We start from the raw sequence: 17,104 nt of genomic DNA on the forward strand, positions 1-17,104 counted from the left end.
AATGCTGTTGTATACAATTAGCTACAAGTACATGATTATGTAAACCACACACACACACACCAGCAGATTTGAGGACATATTTTTATTGTTTTTTAAGAATGTAACATGTTAGGACAGCAAGGTTTGAAAATATGAAAGAAAAAAAGCCCTTAATCCATATTACACAACAGCACTGGGGTGTGGTTGCACAACATATTTTTACAGCTCCCCCTCACTGTACAAACCAAAACACTGACTGGCATGTTGAGCCATCCCAGCTTTATCAAAGACATCTTTTCTCAAGCTAAATATTTGTATCTTGTATCTTTGGTATGCCACAGCAAATGTTTCAACCTACTTGCAACACCGACTATTTTCAGACCCTCAAAAAACTCCACCAAAAAACATTGATAAAAGGCAACATTCATCTAAAAAAAATATGATAAAGATGTGTATCTGCGTGCAATAGGTTGCTGCATTGGTGAATGTGGCTTCATAATTAATTCAGTTGTTAATTTCTGTCTAAAAAAATAACTAATTCTACAAAGCCAACATTTTACATGTTCTCTACCCTGCAACAGTGATGTATACATTCAAACAATCAGAAGTCAAGTCTTTACACACGTGATGCTTCCCAAAAAGTGACCATCTTTAAGTTGAACTGCCACTGCAAAACAAAGCATTTTTTGAACCACTATCTGACATTTTGATGAATTCAATCTCAAGGCAACCACATGTTTAATGAAATGTAACGGCATTAGGGGTTCTCTTTATTCTGTGCATTGGTCTTCATCCCAGCCACAGAGCGTGGCGTTGAGTGCTTCTTGAATATTGGACAGGTCCAGCACCAGCCCAGTAGATTGTCCTGCATGTTATCAACTGCAGAGTGCATACTATTCTGCAGCATTTCAGTACAAAAGTAAGAATAGAATAGCAGTTTATACAGTGCACATTTTTCACGTATATTCTAGAAATACTGTGCGGATCAAGCCAAACAATGAGCCATGGCTTTGCAGGATTATTGCATATCTTTCAGCTTATTTCACACTCTGAACCTTTCTCGCCCAAATTGATTCATTTAATTTCCGTGTAAAATTGGCTTTTGATACAACACTATGTATATGTGATGTGAATCAATTCAATCTAAGTTGAGATTTTATTTATTTATTTTTAAAGTGATTTTGTGATGTGTATACAACATGAATACTAAAACTCCTAAGTCACTTGCCTTTGGAAAATAAGTTGGAGGGTTCCACACCAAAATTATGACTATAGATCAAAGAGGCGACAATATGATATTGTTTGCCTGATTATTAAATGTTTGTTTAACGTGTAATCATTCAAATGTGGAACGAGAACAGATTATTTATAAGTAATATTCCATTTGTTTGCCATCATTAAAGTTTGCAAATGTTCATAATCAATTTTAGTGTTCACTATCACATATTTAATGTCGGACTGTGATATGTTGGTCCGTATTTCAATATTCTACCATACTCCTCTATTGTTGAAGATACAATCTTGAAACTAGGCAGCTTTAATGAAGGGAATCCTTCTCTTCTAAATCTTTGAACTGTTTTACTTCTCTCTTAACCTTTAGTGTCACCACAGCTACCCTTTATTTTAATTCAATGTGTATTGATGCATATTGCCTTGAAATATTTGAACATTCAGCTATGATGCAGACAATCAACCCAATCAATAAAGCTCTAACATACATTAATTTAAGAGAAAAACTGTCGTTTAAATCACAACATATTGGATAACTACAGTTTTGATCATAATCCTTATCCGCCTCTAAACCTCAAAATAAAGGAACCTGAAATCTGAGACCAGCTTGTTGGAACATCACATATCTTCCTGTGGTGGCCTCTTCATGTTTCCGCCTGTTCTCCTTTCATTCATGGGGGTGTCTGGGTCTGGAAGGCATCTGACGGCTGCATGTGCATCTTGGCGCTGAGGAGGGAGTTGATATAAGGCCAAATCCTGTCTGTCTCTGTACCGGAAACGGCGTGAAGGATTCCCTGTGACCTGAGAAAGAAATGACAGAACAAATAAAAAGGAAGGATGTGTAAAATTCAAATATTGATTAAATGAACGGCAGAATATGGTTTATTAGTCTATATATTTTTAAGACAATCCAAAATGTTTAATTGTATTTTAAGTTATAAAATAGGAAACTATTGATCAAAAAACATAAAAGACTTCATAGTTGACTGCTGAATAAAATAGTTTGGATAAACTACCAAATTCACACGATCCATTTCATGACCTCCATGTTTTGTTTGTGTTTGGCTTTGATTGCCCATGTGCAGCATCTGACTGCATGTAGGTATTTCACTGCTAAAAAGAGTTTAGTATATACTGACTTGTATAAATCCATGACAGGCTTGGCCACATCTTTGTAATATCTCAGTCTGCTCAGCAGGGCTTCAGGTTTGTCGTCATCGTGCTGAATGAGGGCCTCCCCGGTGACGTCATCCTTACCCTGAGATATGTAACACAAGGTTCAACAATACAACAAAGGTAAACTCAAGATCTCTCAAAATCTTACAGCATATGAGATTGGACAGTGCAATCACACTGTACAGTAGGTAGAAACATGCAGTTCCTACATCTGTATCAATACCACAATCCTTTGGGTAAATGTATTATAAAGATATCAAGTACATACGGTAATTATTGGCAATGGCATTTCTCCAGGTTGCTTCCTGTGCCTTGAACTTTCCAGCCATTGTTTAATGCAAACAAGAGGTACTATTGCGTAACTGTAATATCTAGGTTTCAAATTCCTTCCTTTTTTATACTCATCCTGTTTCATTTCTGCATTCTGTTTAAAAAAAAAAAACTACAGCAAAACAACTTTATCACGTGCCATATCTTCTGTAGTGAGGCAATCATTGGAAAACAAGTTGTATACAACCTATGACATTTGCTGTCAGGGCTCTGAAATCTGACATGTAAAAGTTGTAGCTTTCAGACTTCACTAACAATACTGTATTCTCCAGAAAATATCCCCTTCAGAATTTTTTTAATATTTATATAAACACTTTAACACAATAAAAGTGCAGGATTTTTATGAATGTTTTACATGGTGTTGTTAGTATGTTTATTGGTCTTTAGTTATAATGTATGTGATGAACTCTGTTAACTTGTTTTATAGGTCATAAAAGATGATATCTAGAGATTTGAGTAAAGAAAGGTAACGATACGAAATACTCAACTGAGTGAACGTGACAAGAAACTAGTGAAGTTAAATAACAAACAGCAGGAGTGTAGATGGTGTTGTTGTGTATGATTGTGGAGTAGTAAATTAGGATATTGTACTTGAACTGGTTTCAATCTCTAAATTCGACAAGCTTCCACCCTGCTGAAGCCCGGTATTCATTCCAATCAGCTTCAAAACACACCGAAACAAATCCTGTGGTGAAGTAAATCAGAGCAGAATATTTGAAGCACTGTGACACTTGTTGAGACCTTCACTTGTGGCGGGTTAAAGCCCATGTTGTAGACTCGGCCACTGGCTGCATGCACCCAGCGGTCGCTCAGTCTCTCCTTCAGAGTCTCGTAGGGGATGTTCAGGCTGATGACCAGGTCCAGCTGGCACAAACTGGTCAGGGCTCGGGCCTGGGACAGAGTCCGGGGAAAACCTACACAGAGTACAAAGGACGAACAGGGAAAGTGAGAGACCAGGAAAAGTTTGCTGATATATGACCTTTAATTTCCACAACATTTAAGATTGACAGGGTATGTTTGTTTTTGAAGTTGTGATTGTCATTGCGAGTCACTAACTTCAGGAATAACGGGCCCTGTCACAGTTATGTACAGTTCATTTCCTGTTCCAATGATTGCTAATAAATAAGCTGACAGCAACTAAACTTTGATGAAAGTTCATTGACATTGTCTGTAGCCATGACACAATAACCAAATTGTGTACATGTGAATGAACTTACTGTAGAGTAACAATGCACTCAGTTACATAACGTGTATGAACCATAACCAGCAATAACAAGACAAGAGTCAACAGAGCTGTGCAAAAATAAAGTGGTGCTTTAAGCTAAATGCGAACAAATGTTGATGTTTAGCAGGTAATGTTTACCCGTTTTAGCTTGTTGGGGATTTGGTCATAAAAAAAAGGTGTTGGACAGAGTGAAAGTTTTACCTAATAGTAGTGCTAGTGAAAAAGTCAGTATGTCACCAATGTTATTGCAATTCATGAATGTATGTACTAGGGCTGTGCAATTAATCGTATTTTAATCGCGATTACGATTATGGCTTGTGACGATTATGAAAACAGCATAATTGACAAAATACGATTATTTTGCTGGGTGTGCTTTCGCCCCTCCCTAAAAGTCCACTCGGCCACGTGGGAGTGACATGTGTTCATCGCGAGCGAAGATGTCAGAACAAGAGCAGCAACTCGTTAAAAAGAAGGGTCGCGGGGAGATTCCTAGTCGATCGCGAGATGTGTCTAAAAATAGAACAACAATATTCTGTTTTATCGTTAATGTCCTGTAACATAATCTTCCTGTGCCAGAATAATGCACTTGAACGCATCAAAACTTTGTGATTGGCCGACGTGGCTGGGCAGTGGGCAGTGCAGTGACAGTCCGCACACATACAAGACCGCAATTATGGCAGAAGCAAAAAAGCCCAAAATATATAATTTTCACTCCGAGTGGGAGGATGATTATTTCTGTATCTATTCCAATTCAAAGTCCATCTGTCTCATCTGCAATGCGAGCGTGGCTTTATCGAAGAAGGGTAATTTAGGAGCGGCATTTCAAAAGAGTGCACAAACGCTACGAGACGGAATTCCCTCCTAATTCTGCCCAAAAGGGGAGGGGCCTGAAAGGACAGCTAAATGCACAGCAGTCCATTTTCACCAGGCCCAACAACAAGAGCAAGGCTGCCACCAGAGCATCTTATCGTGTCAGTCACGTTCTTGCGAAACACATGAAGTCTTTCAAAGATGGCGAAGTTGTGAAAGAAGCATTCCTGGGGACAGTAACAATAACAGAAGCATTTCAACAGGTTTTTGATATAATACAAACTCAAGTTAGATACCGTTATTAATCAGCTGTAAATTTGAGTTTGTTTGAACTTATTCATTATAATTATTGTACAACATGGTATAAGAATGCAAACATTAAGATCTGTTCTGTTTAAATTGATTATAGTCTATGATCAATTCAAGTTAAGAAACTAGTGTTGCTATTTTAAAAAGGCATTTCTTTTTATACTCTACTAAAATGCAACAAAAAAAGGGTTTGATTCTATTAATGTTGTCTTTTTTATTGCACTGTTGCAGCAGATTCCTGAGTAGCTTCAGATCTGAGTTGTCTTATTAGTAAGCCTCATTTATACTTTTGTAGCAACACTATTTTTATATAATGGCAAAGAAAGGGTTCAGAGTCTTTTCTTTTTTTCCTGTGTCATATGTGGCAGCACTGCCACAAGTTCCTCTTCAGAGAGGGTCTTCAGTACAGGTGGCAATATTGTCACCTGCCTGCGCTCATCTCTGAAACCAGACCATGTCAACAGGCTGGTGTTTATTGCAAAAAATCTTTAAGAGTTGACACGAGCAGCCCTACCAGCATTTGCCATGGTGGCCTAAACATTTTAATTTGGTCTTAAATTGTAGTTCAACATTTATTTCCTGTTACTTCTGGACCATGACGGTGGGCCAGCCTTCAACGTGTAACTGAGTGGAATATGTTGAATATGTTTTACCAAAATGTTGGCTATATGTTAAGGAGTTTTCAGTAGGTTGTGACAGTGCACTGCAACATGTTTGATTTAATTTATTTTGGTCTAATTTATTTGTATTTATCATATTAATATATGTTTGGTATGGTTTTGGAAGTGCGCTCCAACATATTTTGTTGATCTTGTTTATTGGTAAAATATTATTTGTTTTAAAGTTCAATAAATGGTCAATGAATAATCGTGATATCAATTATTGACCCAAATAATCGTGATTATGATTTTTGCCATAATCGCACAGCCCTAGTATGTACCTAATAAGACTCTTTTCCAAGGAGGCGTTTTAAGTTGCTAAAGCAGGAAAAACACAGGTGAAATGAATCGCATTAATAAAGGCTGCATTCCATTTAGGTTAGCCAGTTTCAGGTTTCTGGTATTGTGCATGCTGATTCACGGACATGGCTTGCTACTGCACTTAATAGAATGGCGCCATTATTATGTGATTAATGTCAACAGACTTGTATTGATATAGAGCCTTTCAAATCCACCGCATGCCCTCAGGGCTTCATTTCTAAACACTGATGGCAGAGCTGCCATATAACATGCCATATTGCTCATCAGAGATGCCATTCTCACACTCTCACACAATCTCAAAACCTTTCCCAAGTGCACTTGAACATACGAACTGGAGGAGCCTGGAAATGAACCGCCAATCTTACAATAAGTGGACGACCCAGGAATAGGACACATACATTCCAATATTTCCACTTATTAGTTCAGGGAAAACTTTGACCATGGGTAAAGGTAATCCTTCAAATAGTTGCTGCTGTGATGCAAGAACAATTTCAGACTATATTTGACAATAAAGTATTACCATATCATAGTTGTGATAACATATCTGGACAAACAGAACAACATTTCCATCCCTAGATCCTCAATACTTGTTTGAATAAAAATAGTATTAAGTGTATAAAAGCAGAACAAGAAATAGAATATTTTAGTATTACTGTATGTCTACTTTTGTTATAAAACATGTAGATTACACTAGGAATGAGATTACATTGCTATGATCTCTATGGGGAAATTCAGCACCAGAGATGTTGACTGGAATTCAAGGTCTTACTCAAGGATCAATCCGCATGGTTGGTGTTGACATGGCATGCTTACTGTAAATATAGGTCATTTAGTTTTAAGGTCACTTTTTCTCTCTTGTTTTTTGGTTTTAGTATGCTTTGGTATAAATATGTTTGGGTGTTTCTTCTGTTTATTGCTTCCTTATCTGGTAGAGTGGAAACTGGCAATCGCTGTGTATGTTCCATTGTTTGGTCAATAACTAGCTGTTAAATATCTATAACCACCGGAGCATCATGCTGCTCACAAATGATTTACTGGGAGGCCCCAATTAAAAAGTAACATGCATAAATGTGTCCATGTTAGTTTGTTGGGCAGCATGGGATTTATCTGTTATATGTTTATTTATACAGCCCAATATCACAAATATTACATTTGTCTCAGTGGTCTTCACAGTTTGTACAGAATATCAGTATGACAATATGACACCCTCTGTCCTTAGACCCTCACATCGTACAAGGAAAAACTTCCAGAGAAAAACCCCACAGTTTAAAGGGGAAAATGGGAGAAACCTCAGGGAGAGGAAAAAATAAATGCAGGCCATTGCGTGCGTGCGTGTGTGTGTGGCGTGTGTGTGTGTGTGTGTGTGTGTGGCATGCGTGTGTGTGTGGTGGGAGGGGGAGGGATTTGTTTGCCCCTCTCTTTTGCTGAAAACAAGTATTTGTTTGATGTTCATGATTCAAAGTTAAAAACACAAAATACCCAATAGTTTCATCAATGTTTGGCATCTCACTTGGAGATAGAGGGTAATATTTAACATGAACAAGACAATGATCCGCTAAGTTTGTCATCATCCATGTTACTAATGCTCAACCTAAATGTTATCAGATAAGAAGAAACATGTCCTATTCCTTTGTGAGCTAACACACTTGAGGCAATTTCATCAATACTTGTTTTGTTTGTATAAACATTGCAACAAAAAAATAATTACATATCACATACAAGAATTGACAAAAGAAAAACCTGTTTTTTTATTGACTGACTAATGTCAGTTGGCACTGAATGACGTGATTCTATTATAACATTTCGAAACTTGGAATAAAGCTCAGGAAAGCATTTGCATCCTCCTGAAAATGACGATGATCTTGTATATTTTATCTTTAATTTGAATTCAGAGCTGGGCTGAAGAGAGAACAAGAGCTTTCTGCCATGTTATTTCTTCATTTAAACTATGTTGCTGTTCACACAGCAATTGAAAGGATATTCTTAGTTCTACAGTTTAAGTGAGCTCACATGTTTATTAGTCATGGGATTATGTGGGTGGCACATGGGGAAGCCAATCAGATTTAAGGAGTGGCTGACAGTTATTACTGACCACAATGCTGCATCAAGGAAGAATGTATCCCCCACTACCAATGATCAAGGCAAAGGATGGACGCTGCTATATTATAAATCATGCTAGTGTCATATAACGCATCAGTAGAATATAGAATGCACTCTTGAGTGTTTAATAACTTAAAAACTATTTCATACCGTCCAGCAGCCAGCTTTGGCCAATCAGCTGTTCCAGTCTGGGCAGCATCAGTCTGGTCATCACATGGTCAGGCACCATCATGCTTCTTTCTACATAGCTCCTCACCAGCACACCTGCCTCTGATACACAACACACAGGTAAAGATGCTTCCAGCTGCTGAATTTCAAGAACAAGCCAGGACAGGGCCTGTTGAATATACCCACACCATGATAAAAATAAACACTTGGTAAGGCACATATCTGGTTAAAACTCTCACTGCAAACTCCAGACTGTAACTTTGTGCATCTGTGGATTATTTAAACAAACACACATTTTGAACTAATATTTTATAAATCCTAACACTATTAAAAGCAAAAAGGCTTTGGTAATGACACAGCAAGTCACAACTTTAAGGAAACGTTTCAGTGATGGCAACAAAGCAGCACACAAGTTTTGAAGCAAACCCTCTGCAGTGCTGGATTCTAATTTAGTAATCAGTGAACATGGGCTTTGCACATGCTTGGAATTGAATTGTCCCAGTTGGGAGGCTATAATAAGGACGTTTAAAGAGACAAAACCAATGGTTTAAAGTGCATGGTTGTGTGAGTTATTGTGATAAAACATCGATGAGTGTTTAACTGGATTCAATACTGAGTCATTGTGGGTGTTGGGCATTTCACCAAGTTAGGTATCTGAACTCAATACAAATCAGATAAAGATTTAAGTGTGTATTCATCCAAATGCACCGTGTTTTAGCTTGGATTGTAAAGGTAATTTGTCAAATGAGCTTCGAGAAAACAACTGTGGAAACTGCGCACGTTAGGATAAAGATTCACATGCAGCATAAAAACACAGACTTCCCTTGTTCCTGTTAACACACCAGTATGGGGGCAGCAGTTCACTTGCAGAAGCATCATACCTGTATTTGCCGCTATGCTTTCTCGGAGATAGTGGCCACTGGAAAGATATTGCAGGTCAAAGCTTTGAGCAATCCTCTTGCATATCGTTCCTTTCCCTGATCCTGGAGGACCCATGATAGCAGCTCGGAATAACTTGGCCATGTCTTTGTAAAACCTCTGGGATGCTCAAATGTTAGGTTGTCCTTTGCGTGTAAAAAGAAGGAAGTAAACCTCCTAATTAAAAAAAGATGAGCGCATGAGCAATCAAACTGGTCAAAAGCCTGGCGTGCTTCTAAACTTGTCTTGCCAACAAACTTCACCGTGTCTCTTTACCCTGCGGTTATTTGTTGTTAAACACTAAATGCGCACATTGGATCTATCCTGCTCGGATCAAGTCAAAACGCCCTTTTCCTTTTTTCTTGCAGGTCGTTTAAGGATACATTACACCCGCCTACGTCTTCATGGAGAGAGACTTTTGTCTGCGAATGAATGGGGGAGTCTCCCATACGCCCTATTTTTCTGCGCACATCATCCAGTAAAAATGCGGATGACTGATTCGCAGGAACTGCCGGGTAAACTGGTTACTGTAGTTTTTAAAGAATTTCCAAGTAATGTACATCAACAACAACGACAACCGCGAAAATCTAATAATCCTTGACATATGTTACAAGGAACTTGACGTGCAGAGAATGCTGTCTAAAATTATAAGATACGACGAGGGCGAGAAGATGTTTTTTAGGCTACTCATAATTAGAAAGAAATGTATGTTTTCTACAACATAACAGCAAAAACACACACAATAAAATAAATAAAAATAAAAACTGCATTGCCAATTCATTTAACTGCAACATATAGCCTAACCAGTTTATCAGAAAGGGAGTGCATTTATGTGCAGAAGGTTGAGACCAATATTATGTCTAGCCTTTTTGTTTGGGAAGCCTTATTTCAAGTTATTTTGATCTGCTAAACTACCTTGCCACTTATTTATTACAAGCCAGAAAAAAGTGCACGACAGTCAATGACACACATCCCTAACATTATTTATTTCACCATGTAAATAAATACTCAATATATTATGTCCCGTGATGTCCCACCACACAATATATGCTTTATCCAACGGTTTCAAATATTCAAAGAACACTTGATGTTTGGAGATTCAGATCTGCAATAAATAAATTACAACAGTGACTTATATCTAATAAAGTGGGTTATTCTTGGATTTCACCACTTGTTGACAGTATTTCTCTAAAATCAGAGCCTAATTTGTTCATTATTAAGGTTCATGGGGTTCTTATTTGTCAAAGTTTCCAATGCTGGCAGCGGTTGCAGAAAAGCACATGAGTCGCTGTCATTCCGCGCAACATTTGCGGACGGGTGGATACTTGTTGCGAGCCATATCGGAGCTGTCAGATGTTGCGCACAGCCTGCAGTCTACTGTCAGACTACCCAGACGAACCCAGCAGACAAACAGCTCGGAAGATTAACCTATTTGAGCCTCGAGATTAGAGAAACTAGTTTTCGTCTTCAGACCCGGACGCCTGCTTTTAATTACAAGATATTTTCTTTTTGTCACATGGCTTTGGATAATTCAAAACAACAAAAAATGGCGACACTCACGTTGCACTGTGTGGTCTTGCTGCGTCATAAAACATATTCATGTAAACACGAGGAGTTAAACGGGAAAATGTCAGGTAAGTGAGTCAAATTGATGTTATATACTTAATGTGTACTGGATGTAATTTTTTGTTGTTGATTTTATTGGAATTTTACAGCATGCAGTTTGTTTTTGGCCAGAAAGGGGTGTGTATGCTATGCTGGGCGTTAACGTTTGGCTGCACAACATTCAATACGAACATTGCACTTATATTTCGCATTGGCTCGCGTTATAATGAATCCTAGTTAAAGCAGGTAGGCTTGTTTATATGATATGACATTAATAACCGTTTTGTTTGGATTTCGACAACTTTTGTTTATTGGTACAAAACAGCAACAAAGCGCTTAATTCAGTCCTCGCTCTTGTCGTCAAACAGTAGTTGTCTACCATAGCCTTTTGTCAGAATCACTGCCTGTTACCTTTACGGTTAGCAGTTTACAAGCCATTCCTCCGTTATTTACATTGGGTTTATGCAATATGGACGCGCTGTCTTCACAGGGTCTCTTGTTACAGGCAAACGGAGCATTCCTCCCTACCAATATGTTTGTCATCTGCCATATTTAGTTACTTGCAAATGTTGTTGTGCCTTTTCTGACATGAACATGTTTTGGCCAGGGCCCTGAGCAGCGGGGATAATGGAGTTGTTTACATGAAGTGAGGAGGGCGGACTGGCGAGGAGGAGGAGACGCTACGTCGGCCAGAGACGCCACCGGACTGCACGAGAGGCTGCTCGTGCGGAGGGGGGCGGAGCCTGTGAGGGGAATCATAACAAGTCTGACGTCACTCGGCCTTGTGGTTGGTATGAATAATATACTGTAGTTTGTCTCGATCCAGTCTTAGCAGGAAAGAGGCTCAGAAAAAAAGTATTCGTACCCCTAGTTATTGTATGAGATGAAACATTAACGAGCCCTCTGTGTACCAAAAAAAAGAATGAAAATATGTTCACTTGGAAATAGTTTGCGAAATAATTTAACACGATAGCATGCTTAATACTGTAAAGCAATCTTTGTCCTCCAAATGTGCAAGTATTGTATATTTTGTTTAAATCACAGGTTCACAGCCAATAGGCCATAGGGTAGGCTACACATTGCATGTGTCTATTCATAACTGCCCAACCTTTGCAGTTAGAAGTTTCATCATAATGAACATCAGAGTCTGTTTTTGAAGTACCAAATGAATTGTTGTGCTAAAAGAACATTTACCACAATAGACCAAATACTTGTGTAAAATACAACCTCATGTATCAGGCCTGATTTAAGGGCAAAAAATAGCTTTTTCCATTCACTTGAATGACTCACTGATTAACCAATATCTCTGTTCATAAATAAAGGAATCCTGGATAATCAGGATCATTATTATCCTGCATAAAGACTGTTTTTTAATGTTCCCATTATCAAACTATGGAGAGTAGTTGTTGTATGTTTTTTACTCTACTTTGAAAAACATTTTTATAGTGGTATTATTATATCCCCAAACATGATATTGCATTTTTTTTTAATATTCTGTGCTGCTGATCACTGATGGGAAGGATATTAATAAAAACGTTTTTACACACATAGAAGGATTGTTAGGTTAGATGTCCCTGTGACTCTGTAGACTAATCTGTTCTTATATTAGCTATTGTATATTAACTGAACAGCATTTATATTGTAAGAATTACATGATGAAGATACAACATGCGAGGAAACCAAGGACTGCTAGAATAGTCAGGCTTCCCTGGTTCAGTTATCACAGTGCTGATGCTGTCCCCATCAAAGGTACAGTACTGTGATAACTGAAGGATGGCTGCCAACTTGACACGAGTGCAGTTATTCAAACCGCGTGCAGCTAACCAGCCAGAGGACCAATGACCAATGAAGTGTGAGTATGTTAATAAAGAGACATATTTGTTTTCATTGTTAAGTATCCAAAAGTACTAATGTGATTTATTCAAATTATGTTTTTCCTTATTAAATCTGCCAGTAGACTGTTGCATGCTTAAAAAAGTATTTTATTGTCTTATTTTTAAGTTTAAGAAGCATTATACTCAAAACCTATAAATGTATATTATCTTCACTTTTTATGTAACTTTTGCTCAACTCAAATAAATAAATAAATGTTTGTTTTCATTAAACCTGTATTTGTTTTATTCATTTCTGCTATTGAATATCCAGTGAATCCTAAACAAACCAAAGAACAGTAAACTATTGAGTGGATGTTGGCTCATTCTGATCAGTTTTAACATTACATTAGATACTTTCTGACATCTCTATAGCATTACCAGCAAAGTTAATTTAGCATTAGTATATATCAGTGACGTGCGGTGAGGTTCATGGCTGGTGAGGCACTGACTTTTTCAGAGTCAGATTTACAAATATTATATTCTGACCTTAATCGAAATATTCGGTTATTTTCAAAAGCTTTTTTGGTCTGATGCTTCAATTCATTTTAAACAGACCGTTCAACAAAAGGATACCCACAATCTAAATATTGGATTGTTCTTTCTTAGTAAGATCCCATTTTCATTACCAATGTGGTCTTACCTTGACTTGAATATGAAGTCCATGCTATCCTTCTGGACAACAATCTCTATTACTTTTTTGTAAAAGTCCTCCTTATCTTCCTCTAGTTTAAAAAGTCTAGTTTGTTGTTTGCATCTACGGTCTACCGTCTCTGCGTAGAATAACAGTAGCAACAAGGACCTGTGGGCTCACGTGCGCCCCCTTCACTGCGGCAGAGGTTATGGCTGCCTCCCCTGGTGCTTTTTTCATTGCCGTTGTACGGCGAGCCTAAATATCATATATACGTGAAATAAGTTATTTAGAGACTATGGATGGCGAGGATAAATGTAATAAAGGGATCTACAAACATTACATTGGTGACTACAGTGAGATGGTGCAGGCATGCGCTTAGGGCCCGCTTTCCAGCCAGTTTTCTGTGGGGTGACGCATTCTGAGTGAGGCAAAGCTCATCTGTGCCTCACCTCACCACACAGTAACTGGCTTGAGCGTGCTCACAAAATAAGTGCCCGCGCTAAATTAGTGCCCGCGCTCCAGCCAGTTACTGTGGGCTTACGAGAGGCAGAGCTCGTCCCTGCCTCACTTCTTTCTCATCGCTACCCGTAGTTGTAGCGGAGCTCGACAAATTAGCTGATTTTAACTATAAAAAGCGATTGGAATCAAACATAAATCACATTTACAACACATATCAGTGGAGACATTGTATTATTATTACTATTTAGGTTTTCTTTAGTTGTTTTTCCGTTACATTGTAGTATGGCCAGTCTATGAGTATGACAGGTGAGGCTCTGCCTCCCCTGACTGCACGTCGCTGGTATATATACTGTATGAGCTTCCGTCTCTGGGAGCACTGGTCTGCAGGCTGAAGCAGAAGGTAGTCGCAAAATGTTGCTCTACATTGTTGTCAACAGAGGGAGCTAAAGATCTATTAGTCATGTGCTTTGTGGTCTGAATAACATGTCTGCAACTGTTATTTTTTTCTGAAACTTATGTCATCTGACAACTTCAAAAAGTTTTAGTGAATCCAGTCTCATAAAAAAAACAGCTTTTATTAATTGTTTCATTACTAAGTGAATATATTTCCCCCCTAAGAACAGTTGAACATGATCGAAACAACAATGTATGACTCACATTAATGACCGCTGCTGTCTCCATTTTGTCATCTCCATTTTGTTATAGCATTGTTTAAGAGAATCTTATGTTCAATATGTGATATCAGTATAGCACGGATCAAAACACAATTGTTCTGTGATATATGATGTCAACATGCTGAAATGAAACGTGTTTTTGATGTTTTGAATAATAAGTGCACTGTTTGAGTCATGTCTGATAAACCAAAGGTCACTGCACCTGTCCTTACAATGTTTTCTGTAACGGTATAGCTACTGTGGAAATCCCCAAAGAGTCATGACAAATGTATTGTTTTTGTCCCACTCTAACCTCAATCTGCTTTACTCGACTTGAGGCGCATGTTTTTTTCTGACTCACCCTGTGCTATCTTGATCATTTGTGGCAATTCATAACTTGTGTTAATAAAGCATTAAACGTCAAGTGAAGCTAACATTGCTTAAAAGAAGTATAGCTATTTTCTAAGTGAGGTCAGGCATTCAAACCCACTACCTATCAGGGTAGTCAACAAAACACCAACTTTATTATGAGAATATCATCTTCTTTTAATGCAAGGGGATAACTGTATTGACTGGGATGCGGCATGGAAAGTCCCTACCTTAAAACGAACCACCCAGTCTTTTGTTAGAAAGAAACGTTGATATCCTTTTTTTCTTTTGTGACAGTAGGAAGGTTGTTTCCTTTCCTCCACAAGGGTCACAGTCCATGCCTTTACCTGCCCATAAAATACCCGTATAGACCTTACAGAAATGCTGTACTGATGTGGTTTTGTGCACAGGGGTCCACTAACAGTACTAAAGGCGAGGAACACAACCAAAGAACTGGGTTATTAAACTATTGTAATATGTTTTCATTTAGTAAGTTTTCCCTGAAACTGTCCCGATCCTCCCTGAGAATTTGCCCTGCAGGAAGGAAACTTCTGCTCCAAATGTTTGTATACTGCTTTTCAGAGTCATATATCACGGAACTAAATATTTAAATAAGACTTGTGAATTGATTGACTTTGTCTCTGTGAGCGATCTTTAGTCAGTCACATATTTTTAAACACCTCCTTGACCTGTATGTCCGATGTTGTTGGTTTCCTCTTTGTAGAAAAAGTCCCTTTACATAAGAAACACAAATGTTACATGGCATGCAAAATAATCAAACGTGCAGCAATGTTTTATCTGGACAGCAGTGGCTTCCTCCGTGGTGTCCTCCCATGAACTCCATTCTTGTTCAGTGTTTTACGTATCGTAGATTCGTCAACAGAGATGTTAGCGTGTGCCAGAGATTTCTTTAAGTCTCTAGCTGACACTCTAGGATTCTTCTTCACCTCATTGAGCATTCTGCGCTGTGCTCTTGCAGTCATCTTTACAGGACGGCCACTCCTAGGGAGAGTAGCAACAGTGCTGCACTTTCTCCATTTATAGACAATGTGTCTTACCGTGGACTGATGAACATCAAGGCTTTTAGAGATACTTTTGTAACCCTTTCCAGCTTTATGCAAGTCAACAATTCTTAATCGTAGGTCTTGTGAGAGCCCTTTTGTGCGAGGCATGGTTCACATCTGGCAATGCTTCTTAAGAATAGCAAATTCAAAACTGGTGTGTATTTTTTATAGGGCAGGGCAGCTTTAACCAACACCTCCAATCTCGTCTCATTGATTGGACTCCAGGTTGGCTGACTCCTGACTCCAATTAGCTCTTGAAGAAGTCTTTAGTCTAGGGGTTCACACTGTGAATGTTTACATGGTGTGTTCAATAAAAACATGAAAACATATAATTGTTTGTGTGGTATTAGTTTAAGCAGACTGTGTCTATTGTTGTGACTTAGATGAAGATCAGAACACATTTTATGACCAACTTATGCAGAAATCCAGGTAATTCCAAAGGGTTCACGTACTTTTTCTTGCAACTGTATTTTACAAGAGCATCATATATTTATAGCATCCCTGTTCAGTGAGAACCAATCAAGATGTTATGGAAAAACAGCTCTATTATGAGCTTTGTGACGATGCATATTTTCAGCTTTGTTACAAAGCATTTTTTGCCATTCCAGGAGGGTTTTGAAATAGTTTATTTAGCTTAAGAAGTATAGGATTTTCTCAACCTTTTAATGAGCTCTTAATTCTGCAGATTATCACACACATTCCATATCAACACATCTGGAAGTACATGGTTTTCACTGGACAGGAGGATAATGTAAAATAGTTATGTGAAAAGTAACTAGTGCACTAAAGCTGTCAGACAAATGTAGTGGGGCTAAACCCAAAAATATAAAGTTGCATAACATGGAAATACTCAAGTTAAATCACCTTCAAGTACAGTACTTGAATAAATATATTCAGTTACATAACTTACATTCTACAAGCTCATATAGATGTTTGAATTTTCTTTTCTTTTTCTGGGTTCTTTAAAGATTACTGGACTAAACATTTAGTGTGAACTATAACACAAACACTTGTTCTTTAAATGTGTTTTATTGTTTCCATATGAAAGGGTTTACAAGTTAAAACCATAGGTTCAGCATAGATAGACTGTATAGTAGATGAACAGTCTGATGACAATACACACGCCAGCCTGAATCCAGCAAAGGGTTAATGTCGTCATCTTGAGTGACGGGCTGAACAGCCAATCAGCAGCCGAATTCTACAGAAGGCCATAATGTTGCTTTC

General features: G+C 38.1%; 1 protein-coding gene and 1 long non-coding RNA gene across 2 annotated transcripts; one reads left to right on the forward strand and one right to left on the reverse strand.

Annotated features, from left to right (window-relative positions):
- Nucleotides 1-63: 63 nt before the first annotated feature.
- ak4 (adenylate kinase 4) lies at nucleotides 64-9,748 on the reverse strand. The gene is made up of 5 exons (XM_034210454.1): nucleotides 9,189-9,748; nucleotides 8,290-8,409; nucleotides 3,457-3,629; nucleotides 2,349-2,467; nucleotides 64-2,010 (listed from the first exon to the last, which is right to left on the reverse strand). The coding sequence occupies exons 1-5, from the start codon at nucleotides 9,328-9,330 to the stop codon at nucleotides 1,881-1,883; spliced, it is 684 nt and encodes a 227-aa protein (XP_034066345.1). The 5' UTR covers nucleotides 9,331-9,748; the 3' UTR covers nucleotides 64-1,880.
- Nucleotides 9,749-10,552: 804 nt separating this feature from the next.
- Nucleotides 10,553-12,935, forward strand: LOC117542654. Its single transcript, XR_004568464.1, has 2 exons — nucleotides 10,553-10,859; nucleotides 11,438-12,935. It is a non-coding gene; the product is annotated as an uncharacterized LOC117542654 (long non-coding RNA).
- Nucleotides 12,936-17,104: the final 4,169 nt, after the last annotated feature.

Source organism: Gymnodraco acuticeps, unplaced genomic scaffold (assembly GCF_902827175.1).
Source record: "Gymnodraco acuticeps unplaced genomic scaffold, fGymAcu1.1, whole genome shotgun sequence".
Lineage (NCBI taxonomy): Eukaryota > Metazoa > Chordata > Actinopteri > Perciformes > Bathydraconidae > Gymnodraco > Gymnodraco acuticeps.

Bases quoted from the DNA above. Each gene is read 5' to 3' on its own strand.
- ak4 (XM_034210454.1), bottom strand. From the start codon at position 9,330: ATGGCCAAGTTATTCCGAGCTGCTATCATGGGTCCTCCAGGATCAGGG. The intron at 8,410-9,188 runs GTATGATGCTTC...GTTGTGTATCAG, and splicing joins AAGCATAGCGGCAAATACAG to AGGCAGGTGTGCTGGTGAGG. The intron at 2,468-3,456 runs GTCTCAACAAGT...TACATATCTCAG, and splicing joins TTAACCCGCCACAAGTGAAG to GGTAAGGATGACGTCACCGG.